The sequence below is a fragment of the Anolis carolinensis genome, chromosome 2 (assembly GCF_035594765.1).
Source record: "Anolis carolinensis isolate JA03-04 chromosome 2, rAnoCar3.1.pri, whole genome shotgun sequence".
NCBI classification, from domain to species: domain Eukaryota; kingdom Metazoa; phylum Chordata; class Lepidosauria; order Squamata; family Dactyloidae; genus Anolis; species Anolis carolinensis.
The window spans coordinates 115,288,255-115,312,180 of NC_085842.1; the positions used below are offsets into that span (position 1 = coordinate 115,288,255).

At 40.4% G+C, this 23,926-nt stretch overlaps 1 protein-coding gene and 1 long non-coding RNA gene across 15 annotated transcripts in view; one reads left to right on the plus strand and one right to left on the minus strand.

The window, feature by feature from the left end:
* The window catches only part of cpeb4 (cytoplasmic polyadenylation element binding protein 4), an 86,619-nt gene extending 67,394 nt beyond the window's left edge, over positions 1-19,225 (minus strand). For both annotated transcript variants that reach the window (XM_003217434.4, XM_008104788.3), the window contains exons 1-3: positions 18,794-19,225; positions 16,450-18,514; positions 1,210-1,291 (exon numbers count right to left, since the gene is read on the minus strand). In XM_003217434.4, coding sequence (XP_003217482.1) covers positions 1,210-1,291; positions 16,450-17,574 — 1,207 coding nt within the window. In that variant the 5' untranslated portion in view covers positions 17,575-18,514; positions 18,794-19,225. The remainder of the gene's footprint in view (positions 1-1,209; positions 1,292-16,449; positions 18,515-18,793) is intronic.
* An 855-nt stretch (positions 19,226-20,080) lies between these two features.
* Positions 20,081-23,926, plus strand: part of LOC103277882 (uncharacterized) — a 33,886-nt gene continuing 30,040 nt past the window's right edge. For 4 of the 13 annotated variants that reach the window (XR_010002790.1, XR_010002792.1, XR_010002794.1 and 1 more), the window contains exons 1-2: positions 20,088-20,445; positions 22,823-22,883. This is a non-coding gene — a long non-coding RNA (uncharacterized LOC103277882). Of the gene's footprint in view, positions 20,446-21,569; positions 21,678-22,822; positions 22,884-23,926 lie in introns of all 13 variants that reach the window. The other 9 variants (XR_010002789.1, XR_010002791.1, XR_010002797.1 and 6 more) reach the window with 8 other exon arrangements.

Sequence of the window (23,926 nt, forward strand, 5' to 3'; positions counted from 1 at the left end):
TGAATTCTTTCTCCATTCAATTTAATTTGAATGCAAAACATGTGCACCCACAGAGATGGTTCTGCCAAAAAAAATTTTTTGCAGCAATGGTGCCAATGATATGGTTTATCAGATTTCAGTTCTGAGTTCAGGGGTTAAGAGTTCATCTTCTATTTTAGATCAGACCTAGACTTCTTAGAGTCTGCAACAATACGAAGTGGGGCCAGACAGAAGCTTACTCAAGATTATCAGTGCTATTATTCCATGTACCAGAATCTAAAAGATTTTTGAATAGGCCCAGGCCTGAAATTGTCACCTTGACACCCCAAAAGAGTATGAGTGGTATAAATCCATACCATACTCAGACTATACTAGAAGCCTGAATGATGCTAGAAATGCTTGGGCCATTCTGTATCACAGAAAAATGTAGTTTCCATCTGAAAGAAAGGTAAAGTCCCTGGCTTGAGTGGGGATGGGAGGTGAGGGCAAATATGTCAACCCCTAAGAACTACATTTCCTATAATGTAAAGAAGATGAAAAGATCAAGTGAAACTGTAAATGTCACATAACTCTAGCTAGCTAAACTGCAAACTTCCATTCAACGGCCTACTTTGCATCATGCTGTACCATATCACAGACTACTGAGAAATGTAAAACAACATTAACTAGAATCTGCCAAAGATAGTCAATTATCTGCCCTATTTGTTTCTCTGGTTTACACAACAGTTAACATCAACATAGCTCAAGGGCCAATTCATCTATCCCTTTCTAGTTTAACAAAGCCTCTACAACTCTTACAACTCTTGCCAGTTATGTCTGTGCTATGTTGGAAGGAAGGAATTACTCAAGATATACTGGTTTTATTAATATTATTTCAAGAAAAAATGCCAACTAGCTAGGAAAAATTTACTGAACAGCTTCAGTGTTTGAGTCCATGCTATTTCTATTCATGTAAAAAATCTATTGAAACCACATGAAAATTGGAAAATATAGGCAAAATTTTTAAATTTTATTTTTCCAATGAGAACTTCATGCATAGAAGTGGTTTATCAAAAGCTGCCTCTTGAGCTAAATAAAAAAAGGAGATCTAAGAGTCAGGAAAAAACTAAAACCATCAAATCGCAGACGAAAGCAAAGGTTTCAGCTGTTCAATAAATATTCAAACTTCATAGGCTCGTGCAGTTGTCAGCCTAATTATTTACTGTAGGAAAAACAGTATTGCAAGTTTACCTTTCAGTGAATCACTTTCAGCTCTCATTATGTCAATTAGTGAATTCTCCAGTGAATGCATGTCGAAAGTTCTTGTACGATCCTGCAGGTAAACACAAATATCAGTTTTAGAAAGAGAATGACCAGCAATGAACCAAAAACTTCAGGATTTATTTTTAATTAGATGTCCAAAAAACAGTAATAGTATGCATGCACACACGCACACATCCTTTTCAAGAAACACCAGTGGCTATAGTATCAGCTAAATTAAACAAGTATACATCTAGCGAGTGGTAGTCCCATTTCAGGGAGAAATATTTGAATGTCACTATTATTTGAAAGGCACTCGTTCAAAGAGAATTAGATATAAGCATAACACACAAAATGAGGCTTCCTCTGTGGTGATGGGCCCCTGAATTCTTTCTAGCAAGTCTTGCTGAGTGACATTATGAGGAATGACATGTCAAAAATAAAGTATTCATTTCTTTAGTTGATCAGTTGCAACATGAAAAAGTTTTTGTGTCCCTGTATATATTATATACACACACACTTTGGAAAGGACAAAGTGTGTCTGTCCCTCTGTTCATTACATTTCACCTCACTGTCTGTTCCTGTGATAATTTTAGCTTGTTGTGGAAACAAAAATTGATGGAGACTCTTTTCTCCCATGATATCTTTCAGGAGTGAATTTCCCATCCTAGCGGTAGATTTCTCTCACTTATTGTTGTCTCACCCCCCCCCCCCCCCCCCAAATTCTTAACTGTGTGTCATTTATAAGTCAAACTAGCTTTGCCCGGCCACGCATTGCTGTGGCATGGAAAATAAAGTAATGAGAAGTAGGCAGGCTTTGAAGCTGCAAAGCTATTCATTCCTGTGTATTTGTTTAGGGGTTTTTTATTGGAGATCATACCTTGGATGTGTCAGTGTGTTGTGGCATAATCAATTGGCCAAGTTGAGTAGGATTTAATGGCCTTGTAGCCTAAAAGCCTGGCGGATTCTTCCCTGGGGGAATCCTTTGTTGGTTGGTGTTAGCTTGGCTGATTGTTTCTTGTCTGGAATTCCCCTGTTTTCAGATTGTAGTTCTGTATTTACTGTTCTGGTTTTAGATATGTTTTCTGGTGGGAGCCAGGTTTTTTCATTGTCAATGGATTTACCTAGGTAAGAAACAGGCAGGTAAGTGTGGTTTATATACCAGTGGAATAATATCTAGTGTGGGAGGATGATCTCGTCTGTTGAAGGGAAGAATGAATGCTGTAATTAGTCACCTTGATTAGCTTTTAGCGGCTTTGTAGTTTCAAAGTCTGGCTGATTCCTTCCTGGGTGATTCCTTTATTGGGAGGTATTAGCTGGCTGTGTTTGTTTTCTTTCTGGAATTTCCCTGTTTTCAGAGTGTTGCTGTTTATTTACTGTGCTGATATATTAGAGTTTATATTGTCATGTATTATTATACCATAGTTTTTATATTATTATTATTATTATTATTATTATTATTATTATTATTATTATATTTAGTATCCCAATTATGTTGAAAGCACCGCTGGGCGGGGAAGTCTCTGCCCATGCTCTCCATTGGGAAGCAGCAGCGCCGTCGCCAAATGGCACAGCTTTCCCTCAGGGGTGAAAAGCTCCCAGCCGACAGGAGGAGTGGGTCCGTGGCGCTGCACTTCTGAGAGCGCCTGGAAAGTGAGGAGAATCTCAAGTAAATCCGCAGCATGTTCTTCCCTCTCGGCTCTTCTGCCTTCCCTTCCAGCACCCGCTCACCTGCCAGCTCTTGCCTTTTTCCATGGGTGTTTTTTTCTTCCCTTGCGCAGTTTCTCAAGGGGCTCCTGACTCCATAGCTAGGCCTCATGTGCCACCTGGCTCCAGTAGCAGCCAGGAGGAGGGTGGAGGAGAGCAGTCAGCACCCTGGCCTGGCCTCGCTGTGGAAAGGTTCCCCCATGTGAGTGCTCCATTGGCCAGCCCAGCTCTCAGCGCAGAGTAGGAGAGCCACCTCCCCCTGTTGTCCTCCTTCCTCCTCTGGTCCCTCCTCCTCCGTACTCTCATTCCGGCCTGGGCGCTTGAGGACTCGTATTCCTCCATCAACCGGGCCAAGCAGCAATGCTGCCTCCTCTGTCATTGTCCTTCTCCCTGCTGTGCCACCTCTTCCATTTCAGGCCTGGGCACTGGAGGACTTGCCCATCCTGGCTGAGTATGCCTCTTTCAACCAGGCCCTGCCACAGATCCCCACAGGCATGGGGAAGGAAGAGGAGTCGGTTGGTGAGAGAAATTCAAACCCCTCCCCGCGCCATCGCCTCCTCTGCACAGGCGTGAGATGGCTGTCATTTCCTGGTGTTGCGTCAGCCTTGGAGTGCCTTTTTTTCTTGGGGGGGGCTTCTCAACGCATGCGCAAAATGCATTATTGCGTTTTGGGGTTTTTTCTGTCATTTCCACGTAGTATGTTTATTTTTTTTGTTGTAAAAACACAGACCAGATGACTATGTCTTTTGTTGCCAAATTTGGTGTTATTTGCTCCAGTAGTTTTGTTGTTTAAGTTAAGGGGAAAACGGTCAGAACATTTTTATATATATAGAAGATAGATGTTCGTAACTCAGGGACTGCCTGTACTATGTTATGTCACTGCAAACAGCCTCATGTTATTGTAAATTACCTTGCATGTATATGTGTATATGCTTCAAGTCCCCTGAAAACTTAAAGTGATCCCATGATTTTCAGGAGGACGACTCTGATGGTTTCACCAGTTCCTACCTCTAAAATTAACCTACAGCACCTGGTATTCGTTGGTGATCACCCATCCAAGTACTAATCAAAGATGAGTCTGCTTAGCTTCCAAGGATGAGTATGCTTAAGGATATATGGCATAAGCTACAAAAATTACCTCATTAAGGTTTGGAAATTTTAAAAATATGTACAATATATAAGCACACATATTTGAGCAAATGTAAGACACTCAATAAGAAACAGAAATTATATATCTGTTCCAACATCTTGTTTGTTAAATGTAATCAGTTTGACTACCATATTCACATTCCGATAAAAAGCATGGGTTTCCAACCTCAAGAACTACATGATCACTGTACCCATAGGACCGGTATCCACAATTTCACCTACCTACACCCCCCAAAATATGTTCTTTATAGGAATTTTATAGGTTCTCTAGGTGATTATATGGTATGCCTCCACCTGAGATTCCCATAGAGTCACCCTGCAGGATGTAACATGTCCTCTCTAGGAACATCACAGTTTCCTGTTACCACAGTAAACTCAGGAACCCATCTCCCACATGTATGGAAGTTTTACTGTACACAAAATTAGTAATATACTAAAGCACAATTAAATTTATGTTTCCAGGCCCTTTAAAAATATATAAGTTAAAGGATACAATACCCCAAGGAGTGGGAAAGATCTTATTGACTGCTGCTCCATTAGGATAGATCCACATTTGCTTCCTCCCCCCCTCAGTACACACAGCTAAAGCACTTTTTTCAATCTTAAGTATTTAAAATATTATAGCAAATATTTGATAGCACAAAGCTCTTTTAGAATTCAAACACCAAAGAATTCATCAAATCATTTGGGAAAGAACCTAAACTTTTAATACACCACTGAAGTAATGTCATTTACTCTGTGCTACACATAGTTATCAGTAGCTTCAGATGCTGCACAATTAAAACTGCAAGTCTTGGAATTGTATTTCCTGCAAATCTTTGAATTCAAAATTTCCTAGTGTTCCAGATAACCAGATTACACAGTACCCTTTGAAATTTCATTCAGATTCTGTTTAATCTTGGAAGATAAGTAAAATCATAGTTAATACTTACATGGGAGACCACCAACGAATACCTATATTTCAGAGGAAGGAACTAACACAACCATCTCTATTCCCTGCTTAAGAAAACCCTATAAAATTCATGGGGTCATCATCATCAGAGAGGAGGATGATAACAAAGCCTAAAACGAAGTGAAATCCAATATGCTCAAGATGGGGTAAATGATCAATTCTCTGATGGATCTGCTTCCATGTTTAGATCAGAAGTGGGAGTCCTGTATTTGACTGCTATTCCTGAGCTTGGTCTGTTACATCCCAATTCTAAGAATAAAGGGATACGCAAGTGAAGATAAAGTTGGATGATTAGGTGGTATAGCCATTGCTTCAGTCAGAGTCATATAGTCCAATCCCCTATGGTGAGAAAATTCTTGATCATGGTATTGATAATGGTAGAGTTCCTCCTCTAACATCCAATGACAGTGTGCATACCTGTAGAGTAGAGCCTACAGAAGAGGTAGTCCAGAGATGAAGAGTATACACACTGAAAACAAGAGGAGATTGTATGCTGCAGTGATAGTACCAAAGACGATCCCGCTTATGTCAACACTCCCTCTCATGGTGTTTAACTCAAGACCAATGAGATCTTCAGGATCATGGTGGAGAATCAGAAGACAAGGTTGAAGAAGTCAAATCTAACCAAGATCAACTGGACTTGAAACCAGAAAGATCTACTGTGTTGAGAAGAAACTGGAGAGAGAGGCATATCCTTTACCAATGGTGAAAAGAGCTGACTGTAACCGAATGAGGGGAATTGCTGATACTTGAATGTATGAGGACAAGATTTTCCCCGCAAATACCGTATCACAAAGAGTAGCTTGTGGCAATACCGGTACTTCCTGTGTTGCAGTAGTCTCATTATCGACAGATTAACAATCTAAAGAAAAATTATTCCAACAAGTAGGCACAATCCTTACATTGCATCACATATAAAAATAAATATTTACATAAACACTGGAAAGTTCTCTTGGTTGAATCTAGGCAATTGCTTAAACATTTTACAATGTTTTGATAGTTTCCAGTGTTGATGGAGTTATTCTTTAAATGAATATTTGTATGACCATGCAAAGAAGTATTGCTGGGAATAAAGTGTTTTCTTAGCCTCAAAATGAAATGATCAGTGTTGCATTTTAGCAACTGGCTTTAATGCTGACCTAATAAGGAAAAGCAGGAGCCTTAAGTGTGGAATTACTTCAGTCACAAAGTTGGGGTTTATCTTCTCACTTCAGATCTGTAGTGAAGGGTTAACAAGAAGGACCAGCATTATAAAGCTGCTTTCAATACTTTAGACCCTATCTATAGGGATATTTGCCTGACCAGTGTTTAACAGTCTTTCAGAATCTGTCTCCAAATCCCCAAACTTCTCTTTGAAAATTAAAACCCATTTTAAAAAGCAAGAACAGATGGGAACAGGAACATCGTGTAGCTAGATGAATATTATTTGCTTCACATCCTCTTTAAACCCATATCCCCAAATTGTATCCTGTGCTCTGGAAGTATTAGCCTAAATCCATCCATGAAACATCCACTGATGGAATTGCTTCTGTCCCCCACCCCCAAAGCCCACTTCAACCACCATGCATCACAAGCATCTGATAGGAAAGCCTCTGGGGTAGTCCTAGCTGCACCCAGGGCTACAGAGGGGAAGGAAGGAGAGGAGAAGTTCTGTCACACTGGCTTTCCTGTGTCAGTATAATATTGAAATTGGGCCATTCCTGCCCTGGAAATTCTGAAGCACCTATCTCACAAACATGTATGATTTCTCTTCAAAACTGCATCTTACATGACTAGAGAACACAAAGAGAGCATTTCCAAACTAAACAGGGGGAGTAGTATTTCAACTTGTAGAAAATAAAAGCAGGCAGGATAAGCCCTTATTATCATAAGAGAATATGTTAAATTAATGAGCTTGTGTAATGTCAGTTATATTGATATTCCATCTCATATGTTACAGTCAGAACTTAAATTGTTTTTGAACACACCTAGGATATTTACAGCAAGTTTATAAATGGTGCCAAATCCTTTTATAACAATGGAAGAAAAATACCCATGAGACAGTATATAAGATGGCTTGGGAAAGTTCAAAGGTGTGCAGAGCTAAAAATAGTTTTGGCATTACATTATCTTAATATAGTTATGAGAGGGCAATTTCACAATTGCGATCTTCACACTCCAAAGCAAATTCATGGATAGAAAGCGATAATGAAACCTCAGTTCTCACATTTCCATTATACAAGGTAAATAATGCTGAATAGACAGTGCACAATCAAAGGATACTAGTAATTTTCAACTTCATACCAGAAGAATTCTGCTTACACTGTTTACATTTGCTAAGTACTGGTGAAGATCTCAGGTTAATCCTATGGGTCATCAGAACTTACTCTGTGTTGTAACTGATGGTTGGAACGTGATCTCATTAGCCACAGCAGTGTGCCAACAATTCTATTCAACTGGACAGCACTTGAAAATTTTTGCTCGAGCTTTTTCAAAAAAATAAATATCTGTAAATAAGTAAACCCAAACTGACCTGTGACAAAGAGCCTATTAAATTCTGAGCACATTCAAACATCAAGAAAAGATCTAAAAGTCTTTGCAAATAGTCACACAATCATCACAATGAATTACAAGGTGGTGCTAAATCAGTGCAATGCCATGTCTTGTGTAAACAAAAGCCAGTAACAGACAACATTCATGCATCAAGAACAGCTCTGCAGTTATTTTGTACATGTTCAAAGTCAAAAGGATATCAAGCTGATGATCTATTTCTTGCCATCTATTCCAGTACACATATTCTGAAATGCCACGAGATTCGCTAAGTGTGGAAGCACAAATACAACCAATTCCCCCCAAAAACTGATGCATGTGGTTTCTACGAACATAGCTAATAGCTGTTGTCTCTGAATGACAGGTACTAGGGACCATCTGACCACCCTATCCCCTGCCCACTTTACCAACTGCTTTATATTGATCATCCCCCCCCTCCCCCCGAATTAAGAGAAAAATGAGCTCAAGGAGATCTGTTCACATTTCTTTTTATTTTCCCATACTCAAAGCTTTTATTCTTCAATTGCTACATATGAAAACACATATTTCCATTTTTTGGCAAATAAAATTCTGCAGCCATACTGAAATGAAGAATAAGCAGAATATATCTTTCCAAGTGGATACCCATTTAAACATTCTGAAAATAACTCCTGGATATTTTACTAGAAAAATGCATTAAGCTGATATATGCATTGATCTGAAATAAAGCCTGTTTTTTTTTTGCCAAGAAGAAATACAATATTGTGTGCCCCTCCCTATGTTCACTAAAAAGTTATTCATAATTGCAAATGGTGGATTCATGCATTTTGTCAGCAAACCATCATAGTTCAAGTGACAAGTTTACAAGACAATGCATATGTTTAAATGCAGAGCTGGGAGATTAGGCCAACTGTTCCCTTCAATCTGTGTTTTCTGCCCTTTTCAAGTACAGAATGTTAAAAACTTAAAACACAGCTTTGCTGTAATATAGATTTAAAAGGAGCTACAGCTCTGGTCAATAAATCCCATACTCTAAGTCATCCATTGGCCAATACATACGTAACCATGGAAACTGGCTATCAGCTAGATCACTGTAGATTTAATGTAAGGAACTATGGGATCAAACCAGCCTCTTAAACAAAAATAGAAATTTCCACTTAGGGGAAAGTTTCTCTTGTGCCTGTTAAGGACTGCTGTAAGTACTAGTGGCTGCAGGGTTTCTTTGTACATTGCAACATTTAGTAAAAAGCAAATGTGAAAGTCAATTGTAACTCTAGTTTTTGTTTCATGTTCTAACATTTAAAAAGAGAAGTCATTTATCTCTGTGAAGTAAATGTTCGTTTTATTGTGGGAGAGGCAAAATAAATGCTTTCCTCAAAAGCAGTAGCCATATTTTGGTTAAATTCTCAACATCTGTTGTTGTTTTTTTTAAACAACCCATGAGACACTTCCACGAGGGAACATAGATGGCACTGGCCTTGTATGACTAATAATGCAATCCATTATGAGGTAGCCTTATATTTTTCATTCTAAGATGGTATATAGTTTCCGTAGCTTTCTGAAAGTTTTATGTATCATGAAAATGTACCAGACTACCTTCATCCAAAGGCCATTCCTTCATAATATTACACAAACTCATAACTTCATATCTGTGAAGACTTTTTGCGGAAGAGGAAACAGTGCTAAGTCATGTATACAATCATGTATAAGTCTAGAAATTTTAGTTAAAATATCAACCCCAAAAAACCTAGGCCAATGTATCCAGTGGCCAATGTACATACCATACCTTAACTCTTCTATTTTTTTTTTTTAAAAAAAACACCATCCCGTTATCTGGGTAAATAACGTTAAAGGTTTATTTCACTCTGGGAGTATGTAAAAGAAGCACTGATCTCCTCTCCTCTCTCTGCCGCTGCGCCAGATCTGGCCTTTTTAGATCCCTGGGAATGAAAATGGTGGTGGTGGTGGTGGGGGGGGGGGGGTAGTAACAATTTTTGGTACTTCCCCTCAAAGAGGCACTGAGAGAGTAGAGAAAAGTAGTTTCTCCTGAGATGAACTAAGCTCTTGCTTTTTGCTACTCTACTGAAAGTAGTGGTAACAACCAAGATTCCCAGCACAAAGCTGAACAGTCACTTTCCTGACCACAGAATGCCAACATGAATAATTCAATCAAGCTGATGACTATACATGCATAATAATTAAACTGATGGCCAACACCACAATAAAGCATGAATGATTCTATTTACTACATTTTTCTGGAACATATATAAAGTTTTACTTTAGCAGATGATGCCAAGGATGCTAAATTACAAAGTCTAGAAAGAACAGGCACATAATTGTGCTAATAACAGCCTGCCTAATAAATATTACATTTTAGTGCTTTTTTGTAAACATAATAATTTGTGGTAACAATTTTTGTTTAATTTATACCAAAAGGCAATGAGTGGAATATACTTTACTACAAGAGCTCCATTTAAATGGGAAATAAGGTGGCAGATTTTTTTCAAGGCCTCTTAGAAATCATTTTGATCTTTCAATATTGCTTATCAAAGTGTCAAGTAGTACAAGAAAGTACACTAATAGATTGCACAACACATGAACTAAATCCAATTTGGTAGGCATCTGCTTCAGTTTCAGTAGTACTATTCCAATAAATCTAATGGTAGTTTTAAATATTGAAGGGAGATGTTGACAAGCTGGGAAGCGTCTAGAGGAGGGCAACTAAAATGATCAAGGGTCTGGAGAACAAGCCCTATGAGGAGCGGCTTAAAGAACTAGGCATGTTTAGCCTGAAGAAGAGAAGGCTAAGAGGAGACATAATAGCCATGTACAAATATGTAAAGGGAAGTCATAGGGAGGAGGGAGCAAGCTTGTTTTCTACTGTTCTGGAGACTAGGATGCGGAACAATGGCTTCAAGCTACAGGAAAGGAGATTCCTTCTGAACATCAGGAAGAACTTCCTCACTGTGAGGGCTGTTCAGCAGTGGAACTCTCTCCCCCGGACTGTGGTGGAGGCTCCTTCTTTGGAGGCTTTTAAGCAGAGGCTGGATGGCCATCTGTCGGGGGTGCTTTAAATGAGATTTCCTGCTTCTTGGCAGGGGGTTGGACTGGATGGCCCATGAGGTCTCTTCCATCTCTACTATTCTATGATTCTATATAATCAATCTTATTTGGATAGTGTATAAATTAAAAAACAAATATATCTACTGTCCTCATAAGCATGATCTGATGCAGATGAATGGGTGAATTCTTTCAAAAATTAAAAAATACAAGGAATTACACAAAACATTGTTTTCAAAAAGGCCATTTTAAGGTGTTAATGTCAGAAGCATGTTCAAGGTCAGGAGGAATATGATTAAGTTAAGATAAACAGATTTGAAAGCATCTAGGGAAAATTTAGGAATTTATCACATCAAAATTTTAAAAAGCTGTTCATGCATATAACTGGAGCTCATAACATTGACATATTTAATATTTTGCTTGCTACTGAGAAATTGGTTATGTATAAGTACTCCTAATTATTTCAGTGTATCTGCATGAAAAAGCAGGCATGTTTTAAAAAATTCATATTTTAGAATAATTCCTCTAGTTTATATTATTATTATTATTATTATTATTATTATTATTATTATTATTATTATTGAAGTGTACCGTAATAAGATTACAATTGTCCTTTTGGAAGTTAGGTTTTATCCTAACAACAAGGATATGATTTCATTTCTTCTTTGTTATAAAACAGACAGGGTGTCCCACTTCTACAAAAACATGCACAGCAGAAAGGTCTCTGTAAAACACGAAAGCAGTGCATCAGCAAAAACCAACTGCTATGTGCCACCTAATTTACATTCTCAAAAAGTGATACAGTGAAAAATAAGGCAATGAGGTATTTTTTTAAAATACTTTTTAAGTTTCATAGCAAGGCTGGGAAAATGATAGGGCTTTATCTTTCATAGTAATTTTATTGTTTCCAATAGTAGTTTCCTTTTCTCCACTGAATTTTCAGCTGGATACTACAGTGTAAGATAGAAAGTGAGGACCACCATTTGCTATAATCTAAGACTCTGCCTCTTAAACTGTGGATCCCCGCCTCAAATGGGGTCCCCTTAACCTCAATATTGGGCTTACGAAAAAAATGGCAACAATAATGGTTTTCTGAACATTACCTAATGGACATCTACATGAATCTGTTGTGCAGTGTCTACAGAGGAATTTGCAGAAGATGCTTCAGCTGTACCTCATAAAAAGGAAAATCAGGCTGTTTAGCAAGCCTTGTACATTCTGATTTGTTATAAGTAAATGTTTGATTTATACACCTATTTTATATACCTATATATCTGGGATCACGTAAAAAATTCTCAGAACAAAAGGGGTCTCAAATGGAAAAGTTTAAGAAGCCCCTAAGAGACTAACAAGCTAATAAACTGATGTGCAGGAGATAATCATTTCTAGTTCAATCATGGGAAATATCCAGTCCCAACATTTTGGACTTTACCTCCCAGAAGCAACAGCCAGGTTTCAGTGGAAAAGATGGAGTACATTATCCAAAACCCTTCTGAAAACTCAAGATTTCATGCATCTGATGTAGTTGAAATGCAAAGTGTTTGTTTTCTGTGAAATGCATTTCTCACATACTTATTTTAAAAGAAATGTTTTTTTAAAACCCCGTTAAAAACAGTATGTGATATTTATCCCACCTTTAAAAGTGAACAAAGCATTGTGCTGGTCTTCAATGGAAGGCAAGTGGAAGCAGGTAAACAAATCACAGACTTCACATCCACTGTTGACTGTGACACCTAAACAAATCACAATCCAGCGATTGAACAAGATAGAGAAGAGATAAAACGGAAAGCCTAGCTGGACTCCTCCTTCACAATGAGGAAATGATGGATTAAAAATTCAGTGGTTTGTGTGGCCAATTCTACTTCGAGGAAGATTCATAAAAATACTTCCGTGTCCAGTAATTCAGACCTCTTCCTTGTCTCTCACATGATCAACACTCTCACAGTACACTTGCATCGATATTCTCTGTAAAATCACATTGCGCTGACATTTATAGCCTTCTATGAATTACAAGACAATGATACCAGAATATAGTCAGCAGAAAAATAACTGAAACTTATACAGAATTGCTTTTTTAAAAGTGATAATTTTTGTTTTGTCTTTGTGCTTGCAGCAGCCTTGCATATAATTATGGAATGCCCACCTTCCACTCCAATGGCTGTATGCACATTGTGTCATTCCAAGAATGGTCTCTAGCATCAAAATAGAAAACAAGAGGAAAGGAAATCTGCACTTAATGAAATGCATTTTGACAAAATTACATACAATTGTTTTTGAGATGTCCTTCTAAAACAGAAATTGAAATAAATCCAACCATCAAAGATCAGGTGGTGGGTTTTTCTATCTGTGTATCTAATTCTCTCAGCCAGGTTAAGTAACATACAGATAAAAAAGGTTATTATGAGCCACATGTAAATATTAAGTAAACCTCACTTCATTGTGAGCCGGATTTTATTTCCATCTCGGCCCCTCTCCTCTCTGTCTCAACATTGGAAACCAAGCCAAGCTATAGGAAGAACTTCTTATGGCCACTGCTGGGCCACTGGATTTCACATCAGGTGCATGTATACACACTGCCTTTAACAAGGACACAGGCCCTTTAAAATTAAAAGGGAGAGCAAGCCACATGCACAACCTTCATAGCTCAGCACTGTTTATGAACTGGAATCAGACTGCAGGTTCAATTGGAGGCTCTGCATGCAGCTGTCTTCTCCCTTTACAACCCTAGTAATAACAGCCTAATGTCACACACTTGTATTGCATTGTATTTCATTTGGGAAACCAAAGCAAAATAATGCACACAGTCCTAAATGCATCCAGACAGTTGCTATGCGTACAAATAGGCAAGGACAGAAACTAGCCCTCAGTGTCCAGTTGTCACCCACCGTTTATCTGTTCACTGGAAATCAACTGTTATTGACCATACATATACAGTAAGCTATACTTTAATTTACTTTCTGTGGACTATATGATGGCCTAAATTCAATTTCTGCATCAGGCAAAGCAGACCCATTAAACTTAACATAACTTTCAAAAACGTGTATTAAGTTACTAAATTCCTATTGATTCAGTAGGTCTATTTGAGATGGGACTAACAGCTGTTTTTAGGCCCCTTTTCTCCAATCCATGTCTACAAATTATAATGGAATCCTATCCAAACAATTAGATCTCTACTATGGATATTCCCAAGTACCAATCAATGGCAAATACCATGCTAGCTTTCATATTTCAAAAAGGCCTCTAAAAAGTTGTTTAATAGATGTATAGGGATTTTCTGTTTCCTTCCCAGTATTACGCTACAAGAACTTCTATGCAGCACTGCAGCATATCATCTGGGAGAAATAGTGATGCAAGCCATGCCAGTAACTGCTGCTAGGTGCGGAACTATGTTCTGTCACTGAAAATATATTTTGGCATCCCCTCAACATCCATTGCTTTGTTCTATATGCTGCCAGGCAATTCAGAGTGGTAGAATTTGATTTATTATTTGCTACCTTTCTATATTTGGGTTTAAAAAATTTAGGTTGAGGAATTTTACAGGATCAGTTAATAATTGCTGAATTCCATATCCAAGTCCAACTGAATTTTTATCAAAACCAGGCAATGACAATCTTTTTTAAAAAATAAAATTATCTCTAAAACATAGCAGAATACATATAATTGCAGGAGCTCTTAGTTATCTACATGAATATTATTCAGTATCATCACAAAAAAATCAGTCCTTTAGCAGAGAACCTTTTTATCATAAATGCAATTCCTCAAGAATACGTGCTTCTATATTTCACACAGCATTTAGATAAGGCCTGCTTCTCAAAATAGCAATACTGTGACTATTAAGGTTATATAAATAGTACCAAACTCCTTTGCAGATAAAGAATTATTTTTACATAAGGAAGCTACTTGTGTACGGATACGTTAAAATGAGAAGTGGTCAGTCATTGAAGGAGGTTAATCAGAAACAAATAACATTGCTATCTAGCTAGCTTTCTTTTTGTAATAGCTGCCAAGATAGTATGCTTGGTGACATTAAACATGGACCCAAGTAGGTTCTAACGAAGAGTTCAAGACATAACTGAGTTGCTGCATTTAAAATCTAACATATCTGTAAACACATTTCTGCATACAATTTGCTTAGAACTACATTTATACCTTGCACACACACTTGAACAATAACTACAAGTTCTGGGGTTTTTTGTTTTTTTTAAGATAACTGTAAAACAACCATTGCGGAAGAAGGAAAGAAAGAGTTCATACCACAAAGCATAAATGCACAGATTATTTCAAATTTCAAATGTGAATTCACTAGATCTACTAAAATGCCGGTCCTCCCACCCCCAGGTTCAGCTCACAGCTCAAGCAACTGCAACTGGCTGAGCATTTTATTAAAATAAAATAACTTTGCGAGGCCCAAAATAGTGACAGATTTGATCCTGATAAGTCCTTCAATTCAGGTGCCTGCTTTGATAAACAGACAGTAACATACATATGTGTAATTCTTGTTTTTATTTTTCCTGGTCATAATTCTCAGAAAAGAATGTATCAATATTGGGAACATAATGCATAAGTAACATATTTTAACAAAGGAAATATTAATTTCAAATATTCATAGATTTAAGAGCTTAATGACATGATCAAGGCCATTTTATTTTGTCACAGAGTATCTCATTTGGTTGTCATGATCCAGAATGAATAAGATAGGGAGTCAGATTTTGCTGCAGTCAGCCTCAACACAATCTCCCACTCTCTACCGCCCCTCCAGACAAATCCTACTGCTAATGGTTTCCAAGGTTAAATTTGGTCTGCAGGAACCCTTATAGTGCTTCTAGACTTTAAAATTATTTCAGGACTTCTGACTATGTACATGAACTTACTATGTTTTCACAAAGGCCAGACATAAAAGATAATACAAGAAATGTCTACAGTATACATTACTGGAATATATTTAAAAAACATTTAAATGGTTTAAATTTATATCTAGCACAGTTTTAGGTTTCTTCTGATTATATTCGGAATTAGAATAAAAGTAGGGCATACCACCCATTTATATCACAAATATAAACAATAATTGACAATTTTTCTTTTCTACTCATGACTCCTAAGGTTTCAGAATCCTTTATTGGAAACAATCTTAATGTCAGTTTGTGAATAAAAAAGCTGCATTGTCATTACATTACCTGACCAGCTGTTTTTAATTATAACTAATTTGCATAAACAGGAGAAAAATGTTCAGTGCTTTTAGTGAATCACATATGAACACAACAGGCCAACATATGAAGTGACTCTACATCTATTTTTAGGCATGACTATCACTGAAACCTGCAGGCCTTGTTGGAGGATATCAGCATGAACATTCTGTAAGAATTGTACAGAAGCATTTGAAATGAATCAAACAGCATCTGCACAAGGCTGTAGACTTCTAACAGAACAGTTTTAGAATCTAGTTATTGTTTTCTGCACACCAAACATTTTTTTACACAATCTAAAAAAAAAATAGTTTTTTCAGGACTTATTTTATTAATTCAACTTGTAAGAATAATTGTTCTTGCAACCGTTTTATCGATCAGGTGTACTAATATGACAGCACACTAACTATATAATAGATGAGTTATTTGGTGATAGCTATTTCTCTGACAAACATGATACAGAGCGTCCATGATTCAGAGATGAGCAATCATGCCATTTGAAATGTCACAAAATAAACTATGTATTAGAGGTGGGGTTTTTTAAGTCCCCACTCAGACAGCTCTAATCATTAAAACAATGCAAGAAAAGATACATCTTTGTCATGCATGTAACATTTTACGTCATGTATTTGTATACTATTATTCTATCTAACAGTACTAGTATAATCTCACCTGAAATGGAAAGATATTGTCGGCTCTGTTCAAACTGTCGTCCATCCAAGATTTTGGAGCAAAAGCGGAGCTGGGCCGTGCATACTTCTGCAACTGGATATGGTTACTTGGGAAATTCTTCTTGAGGGGTGAGATGGAGTTCAGGGGAGTTATCCCTCCATTTAGTCCCCTGCGGTGGTCTCGCCCTTGGGACCCTCCCCACCCACCATATCCACCACCACCACCAGGACTCCATGAAGAAGATGGCGTAGGTGATGGGCTCTGGTAGCTGCTCCATGGAGAAGGTGGTTTGTTAAGATTATTAGCAAGATGAGGCAGTTGATTAAAAGCAGCATTTCTATGTGTAAATGGAGGTGGATGAGGGCTTGCAGGAGACCTTCGCTGTTGTTGATGCTGATTGTGATGATGCTGAAAATGGGGGTGATGAGGGTGGTGCTGAGAGAGGGGTCCAATTTGAGGAGAAAAGCTACCCCCAAAACCAGGGCTGACATGATGTGGAAAATTCTGAAACAGCAAAGCACCATTATTAGCTGAAGCAGGAGGAACACCTCCCTGGTGGAAGAAACTTGCATCTTCATTTATTATTGTTGAAGAAGAAGGAGCTATAGCAGCTGACCAGTTACTGAAACCAGTCAGAGAAGATGCAGTAGATGTCAGAGGCTGGCTCGAAGAACCTAGCCCTGTAGCCTCTTGGTAATCAAATCCTGTTAGAACTGGAGAGTCTATTCTTATTTTCTCCTTCCCATTGCCATTCTCAGAAGAACTATCCCCCTGGTTTTCTTCAGATTTAGCTTTCTCAGATTCAGGCAGCATGCCTGCTTCCTGACTTTGACTAGGGGAAAGCTGCTGTTTTTCTAGGGAGTCTTGTTTTTCCTGTTGCTGAGCTTTAGATTTTTCTGACCCCAGAATCTCATCCTGAATGTTATGGGCAGCTGGAGCAGGAAAGAGCCAAGCTGACCCAGCACTACTGCCATTGGCAGCTGTGTTATTTATAAAAGCAGCAGGACTGGGGGTTGCATTTTGATGGTGGTGTGGAGGCTGCAGATGTGGATGAAATCTGACTGGAAAAGCCGACTTATTCCCAGTATTGTTTTGCACTAAAACGCCAAACCCGTAATCCCCCATTTATTTTATTTAGGATTTTAATTTCACTGGGAGAAGAAAAACACTTCAAATGTTTCCTTCCCTTTACTAAAGCAAGGTATGAAAATATATTTCATAAAAGATCTTCCGCCCCTTTCTTTTCCACCAATCCACTTGAGATATCTAATTTGGAAATTATTTCTGGATTCTTTTACATGAGAACTACTTAAAATAATGATGTGGCTCAATTTGTGTTTTGATTCCTTCTGACAACCAAGGAGTAGAAAGTAAATCTTTGGTTAACAAAATAAGAGGTTTCCTTTTCCTAAAAGAATGGAGATGAAACAAAGCTCCTGGGAATTATTATTTTTTAAAAAATAATCAAGCTTTTTTGCTTTATCAAGCGCCTCAACCTGCCTACGAACACTTTAAGGGAAAAAAGATAACCATGACATCTGGTACTCCTCACACCTTCACAGCTCCAAAAATATATTTAAATCTGGAATAATTTAATAAATTCTATATACTCTAATATATATCTGTGTTCTATTCTAACAGACTTTGCTGTTCAACATGTAATGGGTTTTTCTTGCCAGGATTTTAAGAAAGGGTATGAGTACTTAAGGGCTTTTTCCCCACCACCCGCAACCTGTGCTGTGACTGCTTTTGCCTTGCAGAACTATGTGACGAGCGAGCTCAATGCGGATGCCCTTCTGACAGGGCCTTTCTATAGAAAGAGAGAGAGAGGGCAGGGCGTGTGGGTTGGTTCCTTTTTTTCAGAAATTTCTAGATATCAGCATTCAGTGTGAGTGGCTGAGTGTGTGAGTGTGTGCAGGCTCAGTTGTGCAGGAGGAAGAGGAGGAAAAGAAGGGTGGATTGCTGCTGCTGGCAATAGCTGGGTGGGTTCCTGCTTTTCCAAGCTTTGCCTCCTATATTACGATCCGGTTCTTGTGTTTGTGTCCTTCAGGCGAATCCTGGCAGCCTGCAGAGGGGGAAAAAAATCACCTCAGAAAAATCAGCAGTCAAGGCGGGGGTGGGAGGAGGAGGAAGAGGAGGAGGAGAAATGAGACCTTTTTAAAGGGATATAGCCAAAATTATACCAATTTTTCAAAGGTGCCACCTATACAGGCTTATAATGCGACAGCAAAGGAGAGGGAAGGGAGCTTCCTTGTGAGGAAAGGCTTTAAATAATGTTGGGGGGGGGGGGGGGAGATGGGAAATAAGGATCTGACCGTTGAAAGGCGAAGGGGGCGGGCTTTACCTCAGGAGGGGCGCAGTCTCCAGCGGGGCGCGGGGCCGAGCTCTTCTCTCCCCCATGGGAGCCGGCTTCTCAAGGCAGCAGGAGGAGGAGGAGGAGGAGGAAGAGGAGGCGGCTCCAGGGAGAAGGCGATAGGGCGGTGGCAGCGACTGCGGCGGCGCCGAGCCTGGCTCCCTGGGCTCCTCCTGCTCTTCGCCCTCCTCTGAGGCGGCTGCTTCTCCCCCGCCGGCGTTGTTCTTCGCCCCTCATGTAAAACACGACAAGGCGTTTGGCGGGTGGGCGTCGTGGGAGGACAGAAAGGGAGGGGGCTCCTTTAAGTGGCCAGGCAGGCGCTGGGCTACTTCCTTCAGGCTGCCGGCCCGGCCGCCTCAGCCGCCGCCGTTGTCACCGTCTCTACAGGACGGAGCCTCCGAGCGAAATGACAACCAGCTGGGGAAAGAGGAGGGAGGAGGGGCAGCGCGGCACTTCCGGTTCAGGCAGGCCACGCCCCTCTCTCGCTCACACACGCACTCTCTTCTCTCGGCTCCCCGAAGCCCCGCCTCCCTGTCACTCATGCGCAGAAAGCCCCGCCCCTTTCCCCTCTCCTCCGCCCCTTGTTGGGTGATTCTGGTGCAAAAGGCTCTCTCCTCACCCTGTTGTCGGAGCCCCGCCTCCCTGTCACTCACACGCAGCAAGGATTCGGCTTGCCCCGCCCCTTTCCCCTCCTTGTTCGGTGGTTCTGGTGCAAAAGGTTGTTGAAGGCTTTCGTGGCAAGGAATCACTGGCTTGCTGTGAGTTTTCCGGACTGTATAAGACCATGTTCCAGAATCATTCTCTCCTGACGTTTCGCCCGCATCTATAGAAGGCATCCTCAAAGGTTGCGAGGTCTGTTGGAAACTATAACAAAGGAGGTTTATACTGTATATCTGTGGAATATTGTCCAGGGTGGGAAAAAGAGCTCTCGCCTGTTGGAGGCAAGTGTTAATGTTGCAATTAATCACTTTCGTTAGCATTGAAAACCTTTCAGCTTCAAGGTCTGGCTGATTCCTTAAAACAGGGGAATTCCAGACATGAAACAATCAGGGCCAGCTGACACCCCCCCCCCCAAAAAAAAAGGATTCCCACAAGCAGGAATCAGCCAGGCCTTGAAGCTGCGAGGCTTTTCAGTGCTAATCAAGGTGATTAATTGTACCATTCACACTTGCCTCCAACAGACAGGAGTTCTTTCTCCCACCCTGGACAATATTCCACAGATATATAAACCTCCCTTGCCTGGTTTCCAATCTACCTCACAACCTCTGAGGAGGCCTGTCATAGATGTAGGCGAAACGTCAGGAGAGAATGCTTCTGGAACATAACCAGACAGGCCGAACAACTCACAGCAACCCAATGATCCCAAAAGGCTCTCCTCACCCTTCCAGCGCTTGGGACTGTCCATCAGCCCTAATAGTCCCGCCTTTTCGTTCCTCGCCGCGGCTCCTGATTGGGCGAGGGACCCCCTGGCAACTCCCACCTGCTCGCACAGAGCCACGTGAACGGGAGCGGCCCCGGCGCGCGCCAGACAGAGCGAGAGCAGCGAGGCTGGGCTTTGGCTGGGGGAGGAGGAGGAGGAGGGGGAGCATGCTCCTGCTGAGACCTTGAGGAGGGGGCGCGAAAGAGGAAGGCTCCCAGGAAAGGTAGGGCGGGGCCTGGGGGGAGGGGAGCAGGAGTGTGGAAGGGCCTCTCCGAGCAGCCACACAACCATGGGGCCTCCACTCAGCCAATGAGGAAGCGCAGCATAGCTTCCCCTGACCCTGGGTGCACCTGCACTGTAATGCAGTTTGACACCACTTGAACTGTCTGTTCAATGCTATGGAATCCTGGGAACTGTAATGTCAGAAGGACTTTTAGCCTTCCCTGCCATGGAAGTTCACATGGAGTCAAACTGTATTCATTCCGCAGTGTAGGAGAGCAGGCATGGGCAAACTTGGGTCTTCCAGGTGTTTTGGACTTCAACTCCCACCATTCCTAAAAGCCTCAGGCCCTTTCCTTAAGCAGTTCAGGGGGGAAAGGAAGGGGCCTGAAGCTGTTAGGAATGGTGGGAGTTGAAGTCCAAAACACCCAGAGGGAGGGCCCAAGTTTGCCCAAGCCTGGTGTAGGGGCATCCCATGTCGTTTCGGTGCATGAATTCCTTAAAAATGTTTCTAAGCATGGGGTTTTTCCCCTTTCTTTTGTGGCAGAGCCCCTCACTATTCGTTTTCTTATTCGTTTTCTTTTCACTATTCGTATTTCACATGTTCCCAAATTTTGGTAGTTCTGGTGTTTGGGACTTCACTTCCCAGAGACCCCAGCCAGCTGACCAGTTGTCAAGACTTCTGGGAGCCGGAGTCCAAAACATCTCAACGACCAAAGCTGGCCTCCACAATAAAGAATGTGAGGGTGTAACTTTCGGGAACTGCAGCTCCCCAGGACCCTCTTGGTTGGGAAACCCTGAGAGCTTTAGTCCCAAAAGACCTCTGATCCCAAGCTGTTTGCCTGTTGAGTTACTGGAGTGGAGGTGGAAGTTGGTTCAGCTTTGGATGAGGTGGCACCGGTAACTTTTTTGGTCTGGAGGTGGCCTGCGGAAAAGAGGAAGAGGCCACTCACATCCCCCCAGCCCATATCAAACTGATGCCTTGGGAGGCTGTTTTTAAAGGAGTTAAAGGAGAGAGCAGTTTCTGGCAGATCAGCGCCATCGAGAGTTTAGCCCAGCAGCCCATATTTGGATTTCATGTCTCATGTGTGGAGCCGTAAAAGCACTCGCATCTTGCGTTTCATACAGGCCAAACCAGACATTGGTTGTGATAGTAGGAACTTCGGCCAAGAAGTGGAGGCCCAGGGGTCATTTCTGGGAGCGAGTGGCATCATGAGAGTTGGGGTCACCCAGGAGGTAACTCAAGGATCTTCTCCCATATCAGACCTTAATAATATTTTTTTGTGTTGATGATATTTTTACAGTTGGCCCTACACATCCATGGGGTTTAGTCAGCTCTACACATTCATGGGAGTTTGGAACATAGAAATTCTTTGAATGTAGAAAAAACAAAAATACTTTGAAACTTTCCCCCTCAAGTCTGCAAAGCAGCAGAGTTCAAGGGCAGTTGGGAGCTGAGATCCCAGCCTCTGAAACTGGGGAACAGAGCAGCATTGGCTGCCATACACACCCCAAAGTCTACAAAGCACCACCCATTGCAAGCTACTCTGCTCTCCACAAATAATCATGCGCCAAATCTACATATGTGGTGGGCCAACTGTAAATTATGATCCCTGTATACAGTAGAACAGTAGAAAACTGCCAGAAAAAATTATACTTTTGAATTACAGTATCATACCTACAGCCTAAACATATTTACAATTACATGTGCCTCATGTCTTACGGGCGTTCCCAAAATGACACCTCGCTCAACTTGTTCTAAAAGCAAGACATTATGAAGGGCCAAGATAAAGCTCTGGAAGCTACATTTCCCAACACTATGCAGTGTTCACATGACTTAGGCTCACCCAAAACCTACAAGCAAGAAAGGAACAAGAAGGAAGGCTCGAATAGCTGGATACAGTGCTAGGGACAGGTTTTTTTGGGGGGGGGGGGAACAAACACTGCACAAAATGTCACTCCTGATGGTGACACGCAGGGAAGTCTACACCCAGCTCCCAGTGATGGGAGTGGAGGTTGATTCATTTGGTTGATTCACCCTTGGGGCAGCTTGACGGTGCACCAAACACCATCTTCCAGTGTTTTAGTTCAGTCAATTCTGAGGAGCCTTGCTTTTTCTTAAGAAGTAGATGAAACAGATTGAAGTGTGCTCATTACTTGTCTCTGCCGCTGACATACAAGATGCATCTTTCCCTGAACTAGTTTGTTCTGATTACAGATTTGAACAGTAGAGATGTTTGAGAGGAAGTTAGAACGTGGAAGCACTGTGCACATTCTGTTAGTTTTTTCTGCATTTGGACATTTGTGATCAAATTAATAGTTTTTTTGTGTTGAAGTGCATGCCATATCTGATCAACAAATATTTTTGCATTATTTTTCAGAATAAAGGAGGCAGAAGATAAGCAAAGAGGAAGTGTGCCCAGCAGCGGAGCAGAATATACTGTGAGCTGAGTCTCATTTGGCCTGTTACTCAATTTTAGAGCAACTAAAGCGCATATATACCACACAATCCTTTTTTTTAAAAAAAAAATTGAAAATGGAGGGGGAAGATAAAGTGCCAGCCTGTTTTGTATAGGAGTGGGTGCCACTGTAATAATAATTTCTAATGATTTTTTTTCTTTTGTTGCAAGTTGTTTGGGTTGTCTAAGATTTGGCTGCAAAAATTGCAAATATGAGAATCCAAAGGTGCTTCCAGGTGAGGCATTTTCTCTTGTCTACCTCAAAGCGAGAGAGATATAATCATGAGAGTCAAACCATTTCATTAGTCTTCAGTCTTCATAAAATAAAATTTGTAATAAAAGTCCATTTAAGAAATCGATTGAGAAAACCATTGGAGTAGGGAGTGTTAAATACTCCTTGAGATGCACACTTTTTCCTGTTCTGACAGAAACCCATTTCACAGAAAAAGGAGACTAAGGTTGCTTACGTACATAGAACTAAAATTATTTCTGAAGATGTCATTCTCTGAGTTTGTAAACCTTAGGTTGGATCAGCCATGGTCCCTCATGGGAGTTACATTTGTGGGTTGTGGGGCTTCCCTCTCAGCTTGTCCTCTGAACCAGCCCTGTGGGAATAGATGTACAGAAATGTAGTGCCATGTATCTTTCTAACATAAAATAGAAGAGAGTAATACTATTGAATTAATAAAATCTGATTTCACCACAAGTGTTTTAAACTACCGTGTTTCCCTGAAAATAAGGCAGTGTCTTATATTAATTTTTGCTCCCAAAGATGCTCCAGGCCTTACTTTCAGGGGATATCTTATTTTTCCATGAAGAAGAATTCATATTTATTGTTGAGCAAAACAATGAACATTTATTATATACTGTATAGTAGTTGTCATCACAAACCAGCATAACCAGACAAACTGTGAATCCTGTCAAAAATTTCTTGTTACTACCATTATTTCCATGTACAACAATCTATGGTACGTAAATTTACCGATCCTGCATCCTCTGGTGTTCTGTTCAGCAGGCATGCTTCCA